The 24442-nt window shown below is 41.4% G+C and overlaps 1 protein-coding gene across 1 annotated transcript in view; it reads right to left on the reverse strand.

Annotated features, from left to right (window-relative positions):
• The window catches only part of LOC122564209 (inactive serine/threonine-protein kinase TEX14-like), a 155070-nt gene that overhangs the window by 59223 nt on the left and 71405 nt on the right, over positions 1 to 24442 (reverse strand). Inside the window, exons 8-15 of the mRNA XM_043718905.1 lie at positions 17654 to 17767; positions 11519 to 11642; positions 10140 to 10318; positions 7772 to 7923; positions 6619 to 6809; positions 6081 to 6285; positions 4558 to 5810; positions 1986 to 2095 (exon numbers count right to left, since the gene is read on the reverse strand). Of these exons, the coding sequence (XP_043574840.1) occupies positions 1986 to 2095; positions 4558 to 5810; positions 6081 to 6285; positions 6619 to 6809; positions 7772 to 7923; positions 10140 to 10318; positions 11519 to 11642; positions 17654 to 17767 (2328 nt within the window). The remainder of the gene's footprint in view (positions 1 to 1985; positions 2096 to 4557; positions 5811 to 6080; positions 6286 to 6618; positions 6810 to 7771; positions 7924 to 10139; positions 10319 to 11518; positions 11643 to 17653; positions 17768 to 24442) is intronic.

Below are 24442 nucleotides of genomic sequence, written 5' to 3' on the forward strand. Positions count from 1 at the left end.
AAGATATGAAAGAGACCTACAGGGCAACTTTTTCACACAGAAGGTGGTACGTGTATGGAATGAGCTGCCAGAGGAAGTGGTGGAGGCTGGTACAATTGCAACATTTAAGAGGCATTTGGATGGGTATATGAATAGGAAGGGTTTGGAGGGATATGGGCCAGGTGCTGGCAGGTGGGACTAGATTGTGTTGGGATATCTGATCAGCATGGACGGGTTGGACCGAAGGGTCTGTTTCCATGCTGTACATCTCTATGACTCTACCCCCACCTATCATTTATTTCTTAACCCCTCCCTCCACCCTATTTTCTGCATACAAACCAACATTTTCCTATTTACCATCAGTTCTGAGGAAGGGTCACCGGACCTGAAATGTTAACTCTGATTTGTCTTCACAGATGCTGCCAGACCTGCTGAGCTTTTCCAGCAATTTCTATTCTTGTTTCTGATCTACAACATTGGTGTTACTTAATTTGATTGTCACAATGTTTTTAGTGACGCTGGCTTAGGGATAAATGTTGGCCAGGATAACAGAGAAAACATAGCTGCTCATTTTCTAAATAATGCTGTGGGATCTTTTACATCCATCTGAGAGAGCAGACATGATCCTTATTAATGTCTCTTCTGAAAGACAGTACCTTCAACAGTGCAGTTTTTCCTTAGTATCAGCCTAGGTTACACATTTAATTGTCTGGAATGGGGCATGAACTCAGAAGTTTCTGACTTGGATATAATACTATTAGTCAAAAAGAGAGCCAAAATTAAAATTCCGATTCCAACTTTGGCCAAGATTAAATCATTAATTTATTCTGTCATCTCTGTTGGTGGGAAAAGAATGACCGAAATTGGAATAATCACCAAATAATGGAGTGCAATGAAGTATTTGTTACATTACTGTGTTAGATATATTTCTCTGCAATAATATATTTTATTCATTAATTATCTATATGACAAAGCAGTTCAAGTCAAATATTACAGAAAATGCAATAAATATATCACATTTTTCATCTGAACATTGCACTGTTAGGTGCTTCAATCCAAATGCCAAATTGGAACTCCAAATCTCAAACTGGAACATTTATTAAATATGACAAGAAACTATTTCTATTCCAATACAAGCTACAAGAGGTTCTATAAGTTATCAGATCCTTGAGATACCATGGCAGAATGGCTTTAGATAGTGGCATTTCCCCACTGCACCATGGCGGTGGCTGCTCCAAGCTTTAGTACATCCCTCAGTATGTAGTCCTGGGCCTTGGAATGTGCCGGTCTGCAATACTTAATCAAGGACCATGCTTTGCACTGGAAGATCAACAAGTTTCAGGCAAACCAAAGAATGTCTTTCATGGAATTTATGGTCTTCCAGGTACAGTTGATGTTTGTCTCGGTGTGCGTTAATGGGAACAGCCTGCAGAGCACTGAGTCATGCATCACAGATCGGCTCAGGATGAACCTCGACAAAAAACAAACAATCTCTAGACCTTCTTTGCAAAGAAACATTCTAGAAGGAGATTTGTGATGGGATTCTCATCACCCAGGCTGTCACGACGGCAACATGTCATGACATAGAAAGTCTAGGCATGCATGAAAAATCTGATGGGTAATGCCTGTCTCACCATCAGCCAAGCAATGCCTAGTTGATTATGCATTCTATCAAATTATTTTGTCAGTCAGTTTAGGGAACAATCCAATAGGATAGAGCTTCTCCTTTCCCTGCAGGACATTACATTACAAAAACATTACATGCTGATCACTGCCTGTTGGACTTGTGCTAAAAGGTGTTTCTCCCTGTACAAATATCTCTACAAGGGACAGGTGGCACAGTACAGTCCAACAACTTGGAACACTCTAGAACAATTTGACCAGACCCATCCTTTACAACACTGGGGATAAGTAGGACTTCAGCACAGCAGGTACAGCAAAAATATGCACAGAGCTCACTCATAGGTACCCAGAATCAGAATGGCAAAACTACACAGGAGATTCACCTTTGAGTAATGTGGATTCTTCTATTGTCGGATAGATACATGCTTTGCTTTCTATATTCTTGCTGGTTACCTTCTGCTGGGATTCTCATAGATACGTGGCCACTACGAGTCTGCAGCAAGAAAGAAATTTTTTTTATAAATCACTATTATTTTAATTAACCAAAATTTGCATTATAAAGCCATTAGGAGCAAGTGAGGTCTGCAGATGCTGGAAATCAGAGTCGAAGAGTTTGGCGCTGGAAAAGCACAACTGGTCAGGCAGCATCCAAGAAGCAGGAGAATTAATGTTTTGAACATAAGTCCTTCATCAGGAATGAAGCCTGTTGGCCAAGGGGGCTGAGAGATAAATGGGAGTGGGGTGGGGCTGGGGGGAAGGTAGTTGGGAATACAATAGATAGATGAAGGTGGGTGAAAGTGATAGGTCGGAGACGAGAGTGAAGCAGATAGGTGGGAAGGATAATGGACAGGTAGAACAGGTCAAGGGGGCGGTGCCGAGTTGGAAGGTTGCGCCTGGGATGGAGGGGGAATGGAAATAAGGAAACTGGTGAAATCCACATTGATCCCGTGTAGTTAGAGATTCCCAAGGCAGAAGATTAAGCATTCTTCCTCCATGTGTCAGGTGGTAAGAGTTTGGCGATGGAGGAGGCCCAGAACCTGCATGACCTTGGTGGAGTGGGAGGGGGTGTTAAAGTGTTCAGCCACAGGGTAATGGGGTTGGTTAGTGTGGGGTGTCCCAGAGATGTTCTCTGAAATGATCCGCAAGTTGACGTCCTGTCTCTCCAATGCAGAGGAGACTACATTGCATGCAACGGATACAGTAAATGACGTGTGTGAAAGTACAGGTAAATCTCTGTCTGTGGAAGGATCCTTTGGGGCCTTGGACGAAGGTGGGGAGAGAGGCATGGGTGCAGCTTTTGCACTTCTTGCGCTGGCAGGGGAAGGTGCCAGGAGTGGAGGGAGGATTGGTAAGGGGTCTGGTCCTAACAAGGGAGTCACGGAGGGAATGGTCTCTCCGAAACGCAGATAGAGGTGGGGAGGGAAATATATCTCTGGTCATGGGGTCTGTTTGTATCTGGTGGAAATAGCGGAGGATTATGCAATATATCCGGAGGTTGGTGGGGAGGAAGGTGAGGACCGGGGGGTTCTGTCATTGTGGTGATTGGAGGGGTGGGGTTCAAGAGAGGAGGTGTGGGAAGTAGATGAGATTCACTGGAGGACATTGTCGACCACGTGGTAGGGGAAATTGCAGTTTTTGAAGAAGGAGACCATCTGGGATGTAGAACTGACCCTCCTGAAAGCAGATGCAGTGGAGGCAGAGGAATTGGGAACATCCCAGGTGCTCTCCTTCTTCAAAGACTGCATTCTTCAAATTCCCCTCCCATGTGATTGACGATCTCCTCCAGCGCATCTCATCCACTTCCCGCTCCACCTTTGAACCCCACCCCTCCAATTGCCACTATGACAGAAAGCCCCAGTCCTCACCTTCAACCCCACCAACTTCCAGATACATCACATCATCCTCTGCCATTTCCACCACCTATAAACAAACTCTGCCATCACCGATATATTTCCCTCCCCAACCCTATCTGCATTTTGGAGAGACTATTCCCTCTGCGATTCCCTTGTCAGGTCCACGACCTCCAATGACCCACTCTCCACTCCTGGCACCTTCCCCTGACACTGCAAGAAGTGCAAAACCTGCGCCTACCCTCTCTCCTCACATCTGTCCAAAGCCCCAAAGGATCTTTCCACATTTGACAGAAATTTACCTGTACTTCGATACATGTCATCTACTGTATCCGTTGCACTCGATGTGGTCTCCTCTACATTAGGGTGACAGGATGCCAACTTGCGGATCATTTCAGAGAACATCTCCGAGACACCCACACTAACCAACCCCACCACCCTGTGGCTGAACACTTTAACTCCCCCTCCCACTTCACCAAGGACATGCAGATCCTGGGCCTCCTCCATCGCCAAACCCTTACCACCCGACGCCTGGAGAAAGAACGCCACATCTTCTGTCTTGGGACCCTCCAACCACATGGGATCAATGAGGATTTCACCAGTTTCCTTATTTCCCCTCCCCTACCTTTTCCCAGTCGCAACCTTCCAACTCAGCACCGCCCCCTTGACTTGTCCTACCTGTCAATTATCCTTCCCACCTATCTGCTCCACCCTCGTCTCCAACCTATCACTTTCACCCACCTTCATCTACCTATCGCATTTCCAGCTACCCCAACCCCACCCTCTCCTATTTATCTCTCAGCCCCCTTGGCCCACAAGTCTCATTCCTGATGAAGGACTTATGCCTGAAACATCGATTCTCCTGCTCCTCAGATGCTGCCTGACTCTCTGTGCTTTTCCAGCGCCACACTTTTCAATCATAAAGCCTTTACCCCTGCATTATACTTTTGCTGTTAAAGGTGCACTGCCCACTCTACCCATGATGGGAAGCAAAATAATGTAGTGTGACGCGTAAGATAAAATAGCAAATAGTTCACATTAAAATTTGGTACAAAGAAAGTAGCAAATTTCATAACATTATGTTTCAGTGGTTTTAGAAACTTACAGGGTAAGCGTCCTGATGGTGAGCATGAGCTAATATATTCTTTTTCTTCTTACTCTTCATTGCCAATGTTCTCTTGTGTTCTGACAAAGAAGCAACATGTTTATCCATGGCAGAGCTGTTACCAGACTCTTCATCATTCACTTGCTTCTTCAGTAAACAGGTAGTTTGTGTCCCATCTGCATAGGTGTCTGATGTCTTTAGAACATCAAGAATATTAGAACAAGCTTTCACTACTGATGTGTGGTCACCTTGAGTCCAACTCAGAACCTTTGATGCTGGTTGAATGCTCACTACAGGATCAGCTCCATGCCTTTTTCTCACTTTGTACACTGGGAGCTGATAACATCCTGGAGGAGCCACGGCTATAGGAATCACAAGACGGCTGTCATTGCACAGATTACTCCTTCGATTCCCATTTTCACTTTTCTTCTGATAGTCAACTTCATCAAAGCCAGGTAGCTGAGTGTTGGGAGCTATCTCCAAGATCGGTAAATCATGTGTTTTAGCTTCTTCTGCAATTTTCAGTATTTTGTTTACTTCAGGTTTGTATCCTCTTTTAATGTGATCAAGGGCACTGAAAGCTTGTTGCAGTAGATGTTTTGATGTTTGAATGTTAATCGCACAACTGCTGATTGAGTGCTGGATTGACATATTAGTCGCAGAGTTCTTCTCTTCCTCCAGTACTCTGTTGCTCAATGCACGTGAGGCGATCACACTTTGTTTTTCTTGATCACTGGCTAAATCTTCCACTCCTGACCTTTCACGAGACTCAAACTGTTCATTTTCCTCATCTGATGCATATTCTGTTGTTGTTTGCAAGCATACACTGCTATCTTCCTCAGAATTCTCCCCTGTGCTATCGTAGTGTAACAGACTTGTCTCTAAATCATCATCTGCTGGTTGACTGTCAGATGTACCATACATTTCTTGTTCTAATGCAAGGTCTAGTTCATGTAATTGTTCGAGAACATCAGTTTCATGTTTGGCTCGTTGGCTTTCAGCTCGGCCAATGCCATAGGCCTGTTCAAACTCGTTCCATGGGACTTTACTAAGTTTATCTTTGTCACAAACCTTTGCCTGGATTCCAGACATTGCAGTATCTTCAGTTTGATTTTGCTCTGTTCTCCAACAATCATACAGAACCGTAATCTGTTGTGATGATTCAGTGTTCAAATCTATGACTTCACCAGCTAGTTCACTTTCTTTCTTTGGACTGAGGCTAGTGCTCCGACCCAAGTTGTAATAGGAATGATCTGAAAAATATAAAAAGGTAGGCTCCTTGTTTATTTTCTTCCTCCTTCTCTCCAATAAAAGTGGGGCAAATTCATGAAAAACTCTTTTTAAAAAGCCTCCATTGATCTAAAGCAAGATCCAGTATGCCTTAGTAAAGCTTAACTGTCATTAATCCCAGGTATACCACTACCCAGTGATGTATGGTGAAGGAAGTTCAGATAAAAGTAAAATTTAATGATTGTGTGTACAAATGCCAACAGAACAATTACTTATCAAAGCAACTTCCATACCATTCTCTGCTGTGATCTGGGCTTCTTTTACATGTTCAGGTTTTCTTCCTTTGCTGGCATTCACCTCCTGAACTTGTATCTGCTCTTTCCTGAAGTCTGCATCATCTGAGCTGGCTGCCACAGACATATCGATATCATCATATAAGCTCTCCACTTTGGATTGGACTTTTTCAAGGGTATATTTCTGCTGATTGCTAATTATATCCTGTGTTAAATGAGACTAGATTGATATTTATCCAAAATAGCTAATTGAATTGCATAACATTTAGACTTGTCAATAAGATATATATAACCAGGTTAACACTTAGAGCAGAATAAGTGGTCCTTATAAAAATGTCGTAAGAAAATCAAGATAAGGAGTCTATTTAAAGCCATGGGAACTCTGTTTAGAGTCATAGAGTCATAAAGATGTACAGCATGGAAACAGAGTATTCAGTCAATTTCAGAATCACTGTTATTAAGTTTAGGACTGAAACAAACCCCCCCCAAAATGTTCCTGAGGCTGTTTTTTCCACCAAAACAACCAGTTTACACACACCTTGATGTCATTCCGGAGAATAAAGCGGATATCTTGAAGGTTCATAGTCCGATTCTTTGGCTTTGGTTGAATCCCAGTTTGCACTATGTCATAGTATGGCTTAGGAACTTGTTCATCCACGGTTAAATATCGTCCTGCTGCTATTAATTCCTTCACTGCAAATCCATCCAGGTCTTCCCAGGGAACTATATCTGCACGACAATTTCATCAATGAGAAGTTTGAAAGTATGTCAAAACTGAACTAATAGGTGAAGTCCATGACATAAATATAATTGTCCACAATGCCACATATGTTAATAACTACATAGCATGACTTGTCAAAAGTGTTGAACCAAAATGAAACAGTAAGAAGCTACTGCCTCTACTACATGATAGTCTATAACACTCACAAATAATTGGCCCAGTGTGAGGGTTGCAATAAAGCATTGGAGTAAACTTGTGCCTTAACTTTGTACCTATATCAAATTGAACAGTAAAATGAAGGTAATAAGTTTGGGGATGAAATCCAGTGACCATTCCCTGCTTCAGCAGGGGCTCCCAGAAAATCAGCAGTGCGTTACACAGACATTCCACAGGGCGAATACATTCAGTCTAAGGTAATCTCATCATTTTACTGGGGGAGATGGTAATGAAGTATGAGACTGTTACTTGGGATTCCGAGTAAATCAGCTGAGGGAGTGAGAATTAGTGGATGAGAACTGCGAAAAGAACAAACGTTCCTGCAGCTGACAGGATAGAAAATGACCTGATAAGCAAGAACACTCTAGACATTGCTCAACACTGAAAAACACAAATAGGGACTTGCAAGCGCCAACCTTCCATGCAATAGCACAGTATATACGTACTGCAATATGACATGTTTTTTGTGCCTCATTTCTGTATTTCTATTTGTACTTACTAGAAACTTTTACATTATCATGAATAATCATAGAGAAATTGAATTATGGAAGTAAAAGTGAAGTAATTTCTGATTTTACTCATCTTCCACACCATAAAAATGCCAATGTAGAATTTTCATTATCAAGATGTATGCATTATAAATAATAACTGCACTACAGAAACAGGCCATTTGATACAATGGGTCCATGCAGTGCTTATGCTCCACAAGAATCTGTTAAAATATCATCTAACACACAAAACCTGTGAACTATACCTGTAAGCAGTTCCTGAATAAGTGTACAAATGCTGTAGACATCTGACTTGAAAGTGGCAGGCTTGCCCCGAATTATTTCTGGTGCTAGCCAGTTGTAAAACTGTGATGGGATAGGGAATTGTGAGAGATTGCTGTGCGTGCCTCCATCAATGCTGTAGAAATATTACAAAAAACAGGTTATTATATTGGAACAAATTGCATTTGATTAAGATGTTTTAAGGTTTTTTCAGACCATAATGGTTAGGGAAGCTACTTTTATTTGTTCATAGAATCTAGGTGCTACCGACATGACAGAAATTACTGCGTCCTTAATTGCCCTTTAAATCATACTTTAAATTTTGTTTTTCATTTTAAAGTTATTTTTTAATTTAAAATTATCCCTACCTGACTGACAGGGAGTTCAAAGAATAGAAAGGTAAGCAGAAGAGGTTGGGAAGTGGATCAATCTGGATAAGACTGCAAAGCACTGTCAAAGGGGGTTACCAAGTCACCAGATAAGATGACTATGATCAGATCAATAATCATAGAAGCATAGAATCCCTACAATGTGGAAACAGGCCTTTCGGTCCAACAAGTCCACACTGATCCTCCGAAGAGTAAATCACCCAGACTCATTCACATACCCTTTATTTACCCCTAACTAGTGCACCTAATCTACATATCGTGAACACTATTTACAATTTAGCATGGCCAATTCACCTAACCTGCACTTCTTTGGAATGTAGGAGGAAACTGGAGCACCTGGAGGAAGCCCACGCAGACACGAAGAGAATAAGCAACCTCCACACAGACAGTCACCTAAAGTTGGAATCAAACCTGGGTCCCTGGCAGAAAAGTGGGCATTTAACCAGCAAACAGAAAAACTTGAACAGGAGAAAGTCCATGTTGACCAAAACCAGGCACAGAAGCAGCTGAGAACAGACCCCGAATAATTTTTAATATAATTTTGAACAATGACAATCTCGCACTAACTATTAGAACCTCAGATGAACAAATGAATAGCTACAAAAATAGTTGACAGACATAAAAGTACAAATCATCAAACAGTCAATAGTCATCTCATTGCCTGACTAATATAAAATTCTAATACTGATTTGGAGATGCCGGTGTTGGAGTGGGGTGTACAAAGTTAAAAATCACACAACACCATATGTTTTGTGGGGTGAATTTGTACTTACAGAGTTACATTGTACGTTGCTCAAAAACTGCATGAATTCATGTAAAACTCCGTTATCTCACTTTTAAGATTAGAATCAATCTAAACATCATGGCATAGACAGAGAACACAGGGGGCTAATACGTTCAACATATTGTCTAGCTATCACCATTGTTAACAGCTAACCTGAGAATGCAACTTTTTAAAAAAAGGGTTTTGTGATTTACACATGAAAGAAGTGAAACTGTCATGGTATTCTAACAGATGAAAGGCTTAACAGACAATCAATTGTTCAGTTACATCACACTGTAAATTTTTGCTATAAATTATGTGTGTTAGGATTGAGCCCTCCACTACCGCCTGATGAAGGAGCGACACTCTGAAAGCTAGTGTGCTTCCAATTAAACCTGTTGGACTATAACCTGGTGTTGTGTGATTTTTAACTCTAATACTGATGTTCAACTGTATACTTAATAAAACCAACAGAGGTCTCACTGTCACACCTCAATGTAGTAGCTGATTATATCGATAGAAACTGTCCAGACACTGCAGTACCATATCAACAGAAATTAATCAAAAATCACACAACACTGGGTTATAGTCCAATAGGTTTATTTGAAACCACAAACTTTTGGAGCCCTGCTCCTTCTTCAGGTAGCTAGTGTACTAGCTTTGTCCACGCCACTCCAACACTGGCACCTCCACAACAGAAGTTAAAGAAGTGCAGCATTGCCTTTGTCTTACTGAATCAATAGGGGTCTCCACATTGTGATTGTATGAGTATACCTAGTTTAAAATCATTACAAGGACCAAGCACAAACTTTATACTAAGTAGAACTGTAATATTGAACTTTTAACTTTTATTTTTCTATTTTGTACCTAGGCACCTTTGTACCTAAGATGGTACCATGAATGGCAACTTTGTACACTTTTCACTGTACTCCTGTACTTTACCTCTCCACCTCGTCATGCTTTTTCCATGCTTTCGATTAAATTGTCAAAACCATACACATAGTCTACCAGGCCAGATTCTCTATTCTCCTCCCATTTCCCCAAATTCAGTATTCACCTTTTATTTATCCTTTCTTGTAGATCATATGATATCAGACTTTTATCAGAAGATCTCATGGGCTACTGGATTAATTTTGATGGTGAACTATAGAGATAAGCACTGTCCTCAATATATAATATTGGAAATCAGTAGATGTGTACCTTTCAATCATGAATTCGAAGTTGCTTAATTTGGCAATGCTAGGCAAAATAAGCTGCACAGCATGAGAGGTGATTGCTCGATGGATGTAGCCCCGTGAGTGAAGGAAAAGCACAGCATCAGTAATCTGTAGAATTATTTGTACAATCGTCTCCATGAGCAAGACTGGGAATTCTGAACGCTGGAATGATACAAACAGTTATTTATTCAAAAGAAACTATTATCAATATTTAGCATAAATTCTTTGTAAACGTATGACAAATGCAGCATTAATACCCAAGCCTTAATAACAATCTTCTGAGTCAAAATAGAGATCTGCTGAGTGGGTTTTGAAACAAATTATCTTCTATATCCTTCTTTCCTTTGCTAAAAGTGTTCACTCATACAGCTACTGTTGGCACGACCAGTGTTAATTGTATCACCTCCATCAATGTCCTGGAACAGACTGGGGTTCAAATCTACAACCTCCTTATCTGTTTCATTTAATAGTATCAGATGGTATATTTAGCCATTATTACATTTGGGGAACCAAAACCTATAAATTCTGAATAAAGTATTTCATCTTCAGATGTAAGATATCTATTAAATCATGGGACTGGCACATTATACTGAGACCACAGACAACATCAATATTTAAAAATTCTAACTGCTATACCTGAATGTAACAATTTTTCAACTCTATACCTGCGACACATTATACACACTGCGTCGGATTCCTCTTCAATAGAAATCATAGAATACAGCACCTTCTATATTGAATATAGTGTGAGAGATCCCAAGGCCTGTTCCGTTTCATTTCTTGAGAAATGTTACATTTGATGTTTTCAAATAAAGTTGTAACTTTGCTAGGCACTGCAGTATTTAAAATAGAGGCTGTGGCTGATGTAATTTTGTGCTCTATCAACACTACGATCATCCATTCCTATGTGGATTATTTTGGCACATTTAATGATAACAATGGGAGTATATGAAAATAAATTATTGTTTAGTTTCCTCTTCTGCTAGACTGCATGTGGTTTTACAGTGGCATCATGAAGTTAATTTCTTCAGTAAAGTTCTACATCTTGTGCTTATGTTCAAAAGTTACTTAAGAGAGCTGAGAAGACAGCATACATTGAAATGCTTTGAAACAGGAGCTATCAAGTTAAGAGAAAAAAGCAATGATGCCTAATGTAATTCATTACTTTGTTTCTTTATTTCTCTTTTTTGAAATAAACTCAAGTTTTTAACCTGGGAATCCTAGCCAAAATTATAATAATGATAATGTACATAACTATTTTCAGCAAAGGCCATCCATTCATCAAACAGTAACTGACACATGACATAATAACCATGAAAGATTTAAGTGGTATTAAAAATATTGTTTTAAATACTAACTTACCCTCTCATGCAATACTCCATAAAGGGAACCAAGATTAACTCTCTCATACACTAAACGAATCTGATCCAGATCAGACATCTGGCACACAGCCATCAGCATCAGGAAGTTTGGGTGCCGAAGTTGACTGTAAGGTATAACAGAATATGGATACTGTCTGTCAAAAAATCTGTCCATGTTGTTTTATTCTAATCCATTTGGCAGAAATAAGCCAGGTTAGGGCCAAACCTGGCAAATTATATCAAAATTAGTGCTCCACGTGCGACTTAACATTTTTGGTTCGATGAGTAATATCCAAGCAATGCTGTACTGATCACTTGATTTATATTGTACTCTGACAATTACCCAGTAAATCTGCAAATGTTCTCAACAGACCTATATTAATTCCAGCTGTTAACCCTTTTGTGTGAAAACAATCAAGCTTCAAAGCAGTACACTAACAACCACCTGCTAAAGAAGTGACGCTTCCAAAGCTAGTGTCTCCAAATAAACCTGTTGAACTATAACCTGGTGTTGTGCAATTTTTAATTTGTCTACCCCAGTCCAACACCAGCTCCTCCAAATCATGACTAACAAAGTATTTCAAGGGTTCCTCTTGTTTCTGAAACATCCCCTCCAGTGTTATAGCAAATATGCAGCACAAGTACTTTATATGAGAATCAAACTGACAGCCTTTATCAGTGTTTTAGATGCAATGAAAGGTGACCTATAATTTTTGTGTAATCTGAGTACAACAGAAGCATCTTTTAAACAGTTTACCTGGAAGAAAATGTTCCCTCATTATTTCATCTAACAAGATTATGAATCCCATTTATAAAGTGCAGGTTTATAATTTTGGTAAATAACACAGAAACCATAGTCCAAGCCACTATCTATCTAACTAAAACAGAAATCTATGATCCAGAAATACAATCAGAATATTGAGATTATTTGATGATGGTTCTGGGACATTCCCCAAAAAACTCAAGAACATTAGATCCAAACAATTTATTGTATTTTTAAACACAGTTTAATTCCAAATAATTTAGAAATTATGCAAAGATTTGATGAATTCTGGCATGCTACATTCAGGATTTTGAGGAAGATCGTTTGACCTGCAGCAGTAGTAAAACTATACTTATAATCGGCATACTTTTGAATTCCTAAAATTTACAAATTTTATGCACTTATCTGTGTAAAAATCAAACAGTTCTGTTACATGCTTGACAGCATCCTTAAGGGTTGTTTATTTATTGAAAACATGGCAAGCAACTAATAACTTACTTTATCAACTCTCCCGTCCTATTAAACTAAACTGGGTACTTTACATGTATAGGCCCTGAGTTACGAACGGATTCCATTCCTGACTAGGTCCATAAGTCAATTTGTATGCAGGTCAGAACACAATACAGTACAGTAAAAAAAGATCTGTTTGCAAATACAAGTGAATGTTTGCATGTCAGATCCTTAAATATATTGGTAGTTCGTAAGTGCGAGCATTTGTAAGTTGGACGTTTGTAAATCAGAGATCCCTGTATGTATAATCTGGAATTTTAAAAAGGTCAATAGCAACATACGACAGTCAAAGATTCTTTCAAAGTTCAATAAACATTTTAAATCTTCACACTTAACAGTATTGTCACAATAATAAATTGGGATTCCATTTCTCATACTTGAAAATTAGCAATGCCAATCTATTTGAACCAAACATTTTCACATTCAATGTCAATACGTGAGAAGTAAAATAAACAATGTAAAAATAAAATTGATCACTCAAGAGAGCAGTTCTACCCTTTAAAACAGAAATTATAGTTTCATATTTTCCACCTGTTGTACATTTAACCAAAAATCACAATATTAAAATAAGTGATGCTATTATTTCAGATCAAACACATTTTAACATCTGCTGCATCCTCAGATCAAACATTTTGCACTCCAGTGCCTTCCCCACATAATCAATACTCCTGACCCTGCTGTCCTGGTTTAAGCCAGGCAGCCTGCTACCGTTTTACACAGAATTCGGTGGCAATTATTTCAAGGATATGCACACAATTAAAATGTAATCTGTTGCAGGAACAATGATTACAGCATGTCTTAGAGTAAAATGCTCCGTAATTATCTTTGTATCACTTTGATACATTCAGGAATTAATAATTTTGATTAATGAGGCAACTACAAGATCACTGTCCTTTAAATCTGTCTTGTGGCATCACAGAATAATGAAAGGTAAATATGCAGCTGCACCAACAATATTTTGTCCTTTCCCCCATCAGCCTTGTCCCTTCCTATCATTCTTTTCCCTCCCTATCATCCTTTCCCCTTCCTATCATACCTCCCCTCCCACAGCAACGAGGGTCACTTTGGTCCTCACCTTCCTCCCCATAGTCTGAGTACGCAAAGGATCAAAAGCTTCCACATCCAACATGAATACAAATATTCCCCTCCCCTTGTCAGCATTCCCTCAGGGACACGCTGATCCAAGCTTCTTCCAACCCAACAACATCTCCCCATACCCACAGTACCTTCCCATACAATTGCAAAGGGTATAATACTTGCCTGTTTACCACTTCCCTCCTCACTATTTAAGGCCACAGACACACCTTCCAGGTGAAGCAGTGATTTATCTACACTTCATTCAGTATAGTCTATTGTATTCACTGCTCACTGTGGTCTCCTGTACACTCGGGAGATGAAATGCAGACTGGGTGACCACTTTGCTGAACACTTTCACTGTAAAAATAGCATTGAGCTTCCAGTTGCCTGCCGTTTGAATGCACCACTATATTCCAATGCCAACAATTATTTTTTCAAATTTCCAAACTATACTTTATTCATGCAAAATGTTTATATACGTACATTGTCACTATAGCAGTTTGATTCTGTACAAAATCTTTACATACGTAGAACAAACTAACACAAAGCATTTACCTATACAAGACTATATTTTCTTACATCTGAGGCACCAGAAGGGTCCAATAATTGAACAGCTCTTATTGTACTTTGGTTGAAAGACCTCAGAAGGTGGTCTTTCCCCACTGTGCCTTGGCAGCAGCTGCCCCAAGCTTTAGTGCATCCCTCAGCACTTAGTCCTGGACCGTAGAATATGCCAGTTTGCAACACTCAGTCAGGGTCAACTCTTTGCTCTGGAAGACCGACAAGTTTCGGGCAGACCAAAGAACGTCTTTCACCAAGCTGATGGTCCTTTAGGCACAGTCGATATTTGTCTCGCTGTGCGTCCCAGAGAACAGACTGTACAGCACAGAGTCCTGCGTCATGGATTGCTCAGGATGAACCTCGACAAAAACCACTGCACGTCTCTTCAGACTTCCTTTGCAAAGGCACATTTCAGAAGGACATGTGTGACAGTCTCTACTTAGAGTCAGAGATGTACAGCACGGAAACAAACACTTTGGTCCAATTTGTCCATGCCGACCAGATATCCTAACCTAATCTATCCCGTTTGCCAGCACTTGGCCCATATCCCTCTAAGCCCTTGCTATTCATATATCCATCCAGATGCCTTTTAAATGTTGTAACTGTGCCAGACTTCACCACTTCCTCTGGCAGCTCATTCCATACAAGCCTATGCCCTCTAGTTGGACTCCCCCACTCCAGGGAAAAGACCTTGATTATTTATCCTACCCATGCCCCTCATGGTTTTATAAACCTCTATAAGGTCACCTTTCAGCCTCCGATGCTCCAGGGAAAACAGCCTCAGCCTATCCAGCCTCTCTTTATTGCTCAAATCCTCCAACCCTGGCAATATTCTTGTAAATCTTTTCTGACCATAAGTTTTGTAGCATCCTTCCAATAGGAAAGAGACCAGAATTGCATGCAATATTCCAAAAGTGGCCTAACCAATGTCCAGTGCAGTTGCAACATGACCTCCAACTCCTATACTCAATGCTCTGACCAATAAAGGAAATCATACCAAACACCTTCTTCACTTGCCCTCGGCTTCGAGGGTAGCTTGTGGTGGCACACAGAGTCCGAGCGCACATGAATGATCTCATAGTAGTGCCCTTCTCACCACCAGCCAAGCAATGTCTTGGTACTTGTTGGAAAGTTCTGGTGATGAGGCATTCTGCCAAATGATTTTGACAATCTGCTCAGGGTCCAATGACACCATAATTTCTGAATCAGGCCTGCTGCAGTTCTCAACAGAGGCTCAATGCAAGCTGGAGGAAAAACAGCTTATCCTCTGCCAAAGCACACTACAACCCTCAGTACTCAACACCAAGTTTAATATTTTCAGAACATGAACACCCTCCATTATGTTTGTTACCCTTACTCACACCCTTGCATCCGGTCTAGTATGGGTTGCTCCCAGCACAGAGTTCTCATTTTCAACCATTTGCACTTCTCATTAGCACCCTTCCCAGCATTTGTTTCTCTCAGTTTATCATCAGCAATCTCTTTGTTTTCTATCCCTTTCCTCTCTCTCTCTGGACCTGCTATCCATGTACTTTATTCTCTCCCGCACCCCATTGTCAACATAAATACCACCCTTTCCCAGCCAAGGTCAGTTCAAACAAAGGGTTACTAAACTCTAAACACTAACTCTGTTTTTCCTTTAGACCTGTTGAGTTTGTTCAGCACTTTCTAGTTTTGTTTCAGGGACATTCAGCTCTTTTTCTCATATTACCTAATCAACCCGGTCAGGGATGACATTATACGCCTTGGTAAAAGCTGGGAATTGTACCCCACCTCCTGGTTCAGAGTAGGGACATTACCAATTACCACAACAGTCCACCGAAAATGTGATAACCACTATACTAAAGAAATGGAACAGAAACTCACCTCTCGATATCTTATGATCAACCTGTTCAGAGTTACTATACACCTCTAGAGCAGATGGGACTTGAACCCAGTTTTCCTATCCTAGAGGAAGGGACACTACCACAGATCCTCAAGAACTAGTTCAGACCTATAAAGGTCTCTGATTTACAATTTACAAGTCACGGTTTACAACAACGACTGAGGCAAGTATCTTGGCTATTCAGGCAAATACAAGTGGTGTCTTGAGGATTAACTTCTCCAGAAGTGTATGCAGTGTTCAATCTCACATAATCCCTAGTTGTTCCTTCAAATGTAATACAAGAGGAGGAATACTAGTGGCAGAGTCTCCAGCTCACCAGACTGTGTCACCCTTCTTTCAGTTATCTTCTGCTTTATTAATAACACAAAAGCAAGTTATATTATCTGTGTATTATCAATTCCCAAAATGAAAATTGTCATTAATATAAACACATACGGGCCATTTGCTGAAAAATAACCTCCTTGATAAGACAATTATTTAAGCTGGTGTTTCTGGCTAAAAAGATAGATTAAAAAGTTCAAAACATTCTAAGACCACTTAAGATTTGAACCATTCTTGATATCAGAAGCAATGCTCTCACTGGAAAATAGTTTGAATCTTGCTCTCCATTCCTGGTTCTCCTGATATATGGCACAGCTAACAGGTTTAATCTGACACAAACCTCTTCACTCAGTGCAGACTCAACCTATTTAAATTAGAGATGTGTTTAGATGAACCTTTAGAAATAGTACTTTTACTCATTTTCATAGAAAGCACATATAAAATAAGACACTTCAATTGGAATTAGCGAAACCAAATTAAAAACCAGAAACTCAAAACATGCTCCAGGTAGCATTTTATTGTGAGCTATGTATTCAGGAACATGGGTAATTTTCTGTATGAGAACCCCTGACTAATGTATGGATGCCTCACATTCAATGGTCTGCCCTGTATCCCTCTCCATTCTGTGGCTGGAGCACATATTTAGTCAAGAATGGTGCACGACACAGGAGGCCTGAAACAATATCGACACTCTAATTCAACTGGAGTAGTTATATACCATAACAGCATTTTTTTTCATGAGATTTGGGTATTAATGTCCATTTCTAACTGCTCTCTGAGAACAGTTAAGACTGAATCATATGGATATGTGTTTAGGATTGTAGGCCAGACCAGGTAAGGATGGCAGATTTCCTATTCTACAGGACATCAGTGACCCAAAAGGGTTTTTTTTTGATAACTAACTTTCAATTGCGGAGTTTCCTTATTAATTGAATTTAAATTCCACCAGATTAGTAGTCCCGCTCTCCGCAATATTAAATAAATCTCTAATACGGATAAAGATGTCTTTATTTGTTTACCTGCAGTACTCTTGCTCTGCAATCAGTAAATCAGCCGACAATCGTTTGCTGCAGTTTTGATGGGTGGGAAGATTCATGTGTTTCACAGTGACCCGAATTCCATTCCATGTTAAACTGAATCAGAAATAATATTAAATGTCTGACAACTAAGCCAATGTAAAGCAAATTGCCACAAAGATTTTGGCTTCTTTACCTTTCACATCTGAAGTTTATGTCCTCAGATCTCCCCGGCCAATCAATAAATTCATTCAATGAAACACACAAAACAAGACAGTCTCTGATTGGGTGTCCAAGAAGTGTGAGTTAACTGATCCGAATCAGGACATGGGTAAAGGACTGTAACTGGCCTCAACATGATGAAGGTATGAACTAGTCAGGATTCCTGCTCAGGTTTACTATTCAGGGAGCTCTGGTGGAAGCTCATTTTTGGTTGTCTCAGGTCAGAACAATATTAAGCTCAGATCTTACATCCATGCAATCACCCAATACAGACTCAAACATGAAGAACGACTCAGCAAGATGGCGGCGATTCTGTAGAACTGCTATGGACAGCTCTGCCTAACAGCTAAGGCATACGGGTGTGTTTTGCCATCCCTGGTCAACTTATGTGGTGGAATTATTAGTTTAAAACTTTACAGAACACATATTTGTTAATATTTGGGAGTGGAAAGGATGCCAAAGGGAAAAGGAGCAGGCAAACAGCAGCAGAGAGGACACTCCCCTGAAGCACTTACAACATCAGAAGCTGCAGCAGCACCAGCAGTCTCTCCTGAACCTCCCGGGGACCTGACAGATTCACAGGAATTGGCTGCGTGATGGAGAGACTTACCTTGAAAGTTGGGACTGCAATTGAGGAGATCCGTGGGGAGATTCGTGCCTAGGTACAACCTATTGCTTCCATGCTACAGAAGCATGAGCAGGAGATCCAAGGCCTCGGGGAGAGGATGGAGGAAATGGAAGGTCGAACTAAGGCCTCGGAAGCTGCAATGGAGTCCTCATCCAGTCGGATCCAGGTGCTGGAGCAAGAGATGCAGGCCTTGCAAGACTATATCGACAACCTCGAAAATCGAGATCAGAGGATAAATCTCCGAATTGTCGGGCTCCCTGAAGGTGAGCAGCCAGTCAGCTTCTTTGAAAGTTGGCTGCCGCAGTTTTTGGGCCTTCACATGGAGTCCAGCAGGTTACAGATTGAAAGGGCGTATCGGGTTACAGTGCATAGGTCAGGGCCGGTGCAATGCCCCTGCTCGGTCCTAGTGCACTTCCACTCATATAAGGACAAGCAAAAAGCCATAGAAGCTTCCAGATCCCTGGGAAAAGATCCGGAGGCACTGCTGTACAAGCGGTCAAAAATCATGTTTTTCCAGGATTTCTCTGCAGCTGTAATTCGAAAGAGGAAGTCCTTCGATTAAGAGGCTGAGGAACCTGGGCATCCAGTACTCCATGAGACACCCCGCAGTACTTTGTTTCAGTCACGAGGACTCAGTTTATAATTTGGCTCAGCGGATAATGCTAAAAACTTTGTAGACACTTTAAAATAGATGGATTGGCCTGAAGAATACGGTTAATGTTTATTTCTTTTTCTATCTTTCCCCATGTTTTCCCTTCCTTTTTTTTATTCCTTTCTTTCTCCCTAATAATTTCCTTTTTGGAAAGGGGGGACAAGACCTTGGAATAAGTTGTTCCTTTTTTTAAATAACTGGATTTTCTGATGGGAAATTTTGTGAATGCTCTTTTTTGTCTGTTCTGTTTCTCTTTTAGTTGAAACTTTATTGCTGGAACAGCACAGCAGGTCAGGCAGCATCCAGGGAACAGGAGATTCGACGTTTTGGGCACAGGCCCTTCTTCAGGAATGAGCAGAGAGTGTTCAGCAGGATAGGATAAAAGGTAGGGAGGGACTTGGAGGAGGGGCATTGGAAATGTGATAGGTGGAAAGAGGTCAAGGTGAGGGTGATGGGTCGGAGTAGGATGGAGGCGGAGAGGTCAAGAAGAAGACTGCAGGTCAGGAAGGCGGTGCCGGGCTGGAGGGATCCGGAAAGGATTTGTTCACAGGAACAAAGGAAGTCTTATTGCAACTATATGAGACCTTTGTGATATTGCACATAGATTGTGCGCAGTTTTGGTCTCCTTACCGAGGAAAAGGTATATTTCCTGTGGAGGGAATGCAGCAAAGGTTCAAGTCGGGTTCCTGGGAAGGTAGGTGTGGGTTGACTAGGCCTGTGTTCATTGGAGTTTAGAAGAGGGAATCTCACTGAAGTATATAAAAGGTTGACAGGGCTCGACAGACTGCATGCAGGGATAATGTTTCTTCTGGTTGGGGATCCAGAGCTACCTTTTATCTTCTCCTGCTGAACACTCTCTGCTCATTCCTGAAGAAGGGCCTGTGCCCGAAACGTCGAATCTCCTGTTCCCTGGATGCTGCCTGACCTGCTGTGCTGTTCCAGCAATAAAGTTTCAACTTTGATCTCCAGCATCTGCAGACCTCACTTTCTCCTGTTTCTCTTTTAGTCACAAATAGGGGTGACATGAAGCCAGGAATGGGTGGAGTGCTCATCCTGACTTGGTCTTTTTTCTGTTGACTTAAGGATCATCTCCTTGTTTTTTTTGTGGCCTAAGGCTGGGGCACATTCTGGGAATAGGGGTGACATGAAGCCAGGAATGGGTGGAGTGCTCATCCTGACTTGGTCTTTTTTTCTGTTGACTTAAGGATCATCTCCTTGTTTTTTTTGTGGCCTAAGGCTGGGGCACATTCTGGGTTTGAAGGAGGGGATGGGTAGGGTGAGTGCCCCCTATGGGCAGGGGGAAGAGTCTTCCATTCAAGATTTTATAGTTGGTTTTCTTGTAGTTTTTTGGTAGTAATAGTTGTTTATAGTTATGATAGAGTAGCTTTTGTATATATAGTTCTTCAACACTATGAGTCTTTATTTACTTATGCTCGATTCTTTGTAAGCAGGGTTCTCCCTCCGAGGGATTCAAGGGTGTCTGAAAGGGGATATGGCTAAGCGTCTTATTAAATGGTGCACCTGGAATATTAAGGGAAGTCATTTTCCTGTTAAAAGGAAAAAAGTGCTTTCTAGCCTTAAGAGGGAAAGGGCTGATATCGCTTTGTGCTGGAAACCCATCTTGATGATGGGGAACACCTGAAATTACAACGGGGGGGGGGGTTTTGACCGGGTATTATTTTCATCCTTTACGACTAAAAATAGGGGAGTGGCAGTTCTTATCCAGAAAAATCTTCCGTTCATATTATTAGAGCAGGTGAAATATGAGCAGGGACGGTTTGTGATACTTAAAGCCCTGATACATGTGGAGGAATATGGCATTTTAAATGTCTTCTATCCTCCGGCGCATCCCCTCAAATTTTTGACTAATGCTTTCTCTAAGTTGAGTGCTTTTGGAACACGGCACATTATTATAAGGGGGGATTTTAATTGTCTTTTGGACCCGACAGTGGACAGGATGCCTTGTAGGCCCCCAACTATTTCTTCGCAGGCCAAGCAGGTGGTTGACTTATGCGAGGAGTTGGGGCTGGTGGATATTTGGAGATGTCTTCACCCTACTGGCAGGGACTTCACTTTTTTTTCAAACCCACATAAATGTCACACAAGGATTGACCTCTTTCTGGCTCCCTCAGCTCTTCTGGATTCGATTATCAGTTGTAATATTAGTAATATAGCTATCTCTGATCACGCAGCAGTATATTTGGAGGTTAAGGCCAAGAGTGAAAGGCTAGGTTTGCAGCACTGGCGTTTGGACCCTTTTCTCCTTAACGATTCCAAATTTGATTAGATTAGATTAGATTACATTACAAAGTGGAAACAGGCCCTTCAGCCCAACAAGTCCACACCGACCCGCCGAAGCGAAACCCACCCATACCCCTACATTTACCCCTTACCTAACACTACGGGCAACTTAGCATGGCCAATTCACCTGACCCTGCACATCTTTGGACTGTGGGAGGAAACCGGAGCACCCGGAGGAAACCCACGCAGACACGGGGAGAATGTGCAAACTCCACACAGTCAGTCGCCTGAGTCGGGAATTGAACCCGGGTCTCTGGCGCTGTGAGGCAACAGTGCTAACCACTGTGCTACCGTGCCGCCCACAACCACCGTGCCGCCCACTGCCACCGTGCCGCCCATTGCCACCGTGCCGCCCACATTTTGGAAAACATTTTGAAGGAGTTTCAGGGATTCTTGACTATCAACTCAGGCACCGCTAGTAGTCCATCTATGCTATGGGAGACTGCTAAGACCTTTGCCAGGGGTTTAGCTATTTCCTGTTCGGCTAGCTGGAAACGACAGAAGGAGGAACAGCAGCGTCTACTTGAGACACGGTTGAAAGCCGCTGAGGCGGCACATTATGCGCGGCCTTCGGTGACTAAACTACAGCGGATCATGGTCCTCCGGGCTGCCTTGAATTCAATACTGACACAAAACGCAAAGAAAGAACTTGCTTTTGCTAGACAAAGGCTGTTCGAATATGGGGATAGGCCAGGGAAGTAGTTGGTGTACCTGACTAGGAAAAAGTGTGCTCCCCAATCCATTACTGCAATCAGAGACAGCGCTAGGGTCCTTACATACGATGCTAAAAAGATTAATGAGGCTATTTGGAGCTTTTACTCTGAATTGTATCGGTCTGAAGGTTGCGAGGACAGGAGGGCTAAAATGAGACCTTTTTTAAGAACCTGGACCTCCCAGGGGTAACCTTAGAACAGGCCTCTCTCCTTAATGCCCTCTTGACAGTTCAGAAAATACAGGAGGAAACTTGGCAACTTCAGAGTGGGAAAGCACCTGGCCCTGATGGTCTCCCGGGTCAGTTTTATAAGAAGTTTATAGGGATTCTGTCAGGGCCAATGTTGGAGATGTACAATCACTCCTCTCTGCATGAATGCCTACCACCATCTTTGAGAGAAGCTAATATTTCCTTAATTCTTAAGAAGGGGAAAGTTCCTGAGGATTGTGCCTCATACAGGCGCATCTCTCTAATAAATTCAGATTTCAAGATTCCATCCAAGTTCTTGATTCTGAGATTTTAAAGGGTGTTGCCCAATATTATTAAAGAGGACCAGACAGGCTTTATAAGGGGCCGTAAGTCCTCTAATAATATTAGAAGGTTGCTGAATATGGTCCAAGTTTGTCAGCAATGATCGATTCAGGGGTTGGCGATTTCCTTAGATGCAGAAAAAGCATTTGACCGGGTGGAATGGCAGTATCTTTTTTATGTCTTAGAACAGTTTGGGTTGGGTGGAGGTTTTATATCGCCACCTTCTGGCCACAGTCATCACCAACAGGATGAAGTCTGGGAATTTTAGGATTGGCAGAGGTAGTCAGCAAGGCTGCCCCCCCTCACCATTATTGTTTATTTTGGTGATAGAGCTGCTGGCAGAGGCCATTCATCAGAACGTCCACATAACCGCTCCAGAGGTGGGATCAAGGGCACATGAGATTAACACTGTATGCGGATGATGTCCTTCTGTTTTTATCGAACCCGATCACCTCCGTACCCCATCTGATACAACGTATCAATTCATTTGGGGCTAGTTCAGGATATAAGATTAACTTTACAAAATCAGAGGCTATGCCTTTGGGGAACCTTAAGGATGTGCCAGAAGTTGAAGGTGGCCCTAAGTTCCCTTTTAAGTGGTCACGGGCAGGGTTCCAATACCTAGGTATTTTTATTACCCCCAAGTTTAATCTGTTATTTCGGACTAACTTTGCTCACTTGCTCGACTATATTAGGTGAGATCTCCAGAAATGGGAGGTTCTTCCAATTTCATCGCTGGGCCAAATATCTCTCATTAAGATGAATGTTCTTCTTCGTTTGCTTTATCCCACGTACTCTTACCCGTTGCTTCTGGACATGTCACATACTCCGTGTTTATTGGAGTGCTGTGGCGGGAGAGGTAGGGAGGGTATTGAGGACTGAAGTCCTCTTAGGTCTACCAAATTTACCATCTTTAGACAGGCATGGGAAGAAACGATTTAATATTCTTGCATACTGTGCACGGAAGAATATTGTGATGAACTGGGTGTCTGAGAACCCACCGGGCTTGCTAGGATGGCAGAAATTAATTATGGAGCACATTCCCTTGGACCTTTTTTTTTACAAACATGGTGCACCACACAACAGACCATGTTTATAAGACATGACAGTCCTACTTGAGTTATTTGGATATAGATTTGTCAGCTATCTTAACTAGGGCGTTTGTTTAACCAGGATGGTTAGATTTGTCAAGCCCTGAGCCCTGGAGGGGGTCTCCTGAGTTAATACGGGTATATATACAATGTTCCCGTTCCTTTGTTTGGGAGCTTTGCGCCGAGCATAGCTGTTCTGTATTTTGTGGGGGTTTTTTTTGGTTTTTTTGCTTTTCTTTTTTTTCATGTTGCTTTGCACAGAGTTAGGGTTTGTTTTGTATTATAGGGTAGGTTAGTAGTTAGTAGACAATAGTTGTATCGTAATTTGCGGGTTTTTTCTTTTTATTATATTGATATTTGTTATTGATTGTATTTTTCAATAATTTTATATGTTTGTAAAGTTTTTAAAAATTGCTAATAAGTATATTTCCAAAAAAAAATGAAGAACAGCCACCGGGCAAGGTACCAATGGGCTACTATCGAAATGAAACAATTTCGCAGCCATGAGTCAACGTCTTCAAATAGCTCAAAGGGTGAGGGAGAGTAAAGGCAGAAAGTAAGAAATTCAATATTTCAATCGTGTTTTGAGTAGATGTAGATTCACATATCATCAGAAAAGTAAATATTTTTCTGAACACAGCTCTCCATATGCAAA

Source organism: Chiloscyllium plagiosum, chromosome 28 (genome assembly GCF_004010195.1).
Source record: "Chiloscyllium plagiosum isolate BGI_BamShark_2017 chromosome 28, ASM401019v2, whole genome shotgun sequence".
Lineage (NCBI taxonomy): Eukaryota > Metazoa > Chordata > Chondrichthyes > Orectolobiformes > Hemiscylliidae > Chiloscyllium > Chiloscyllium plagiosum.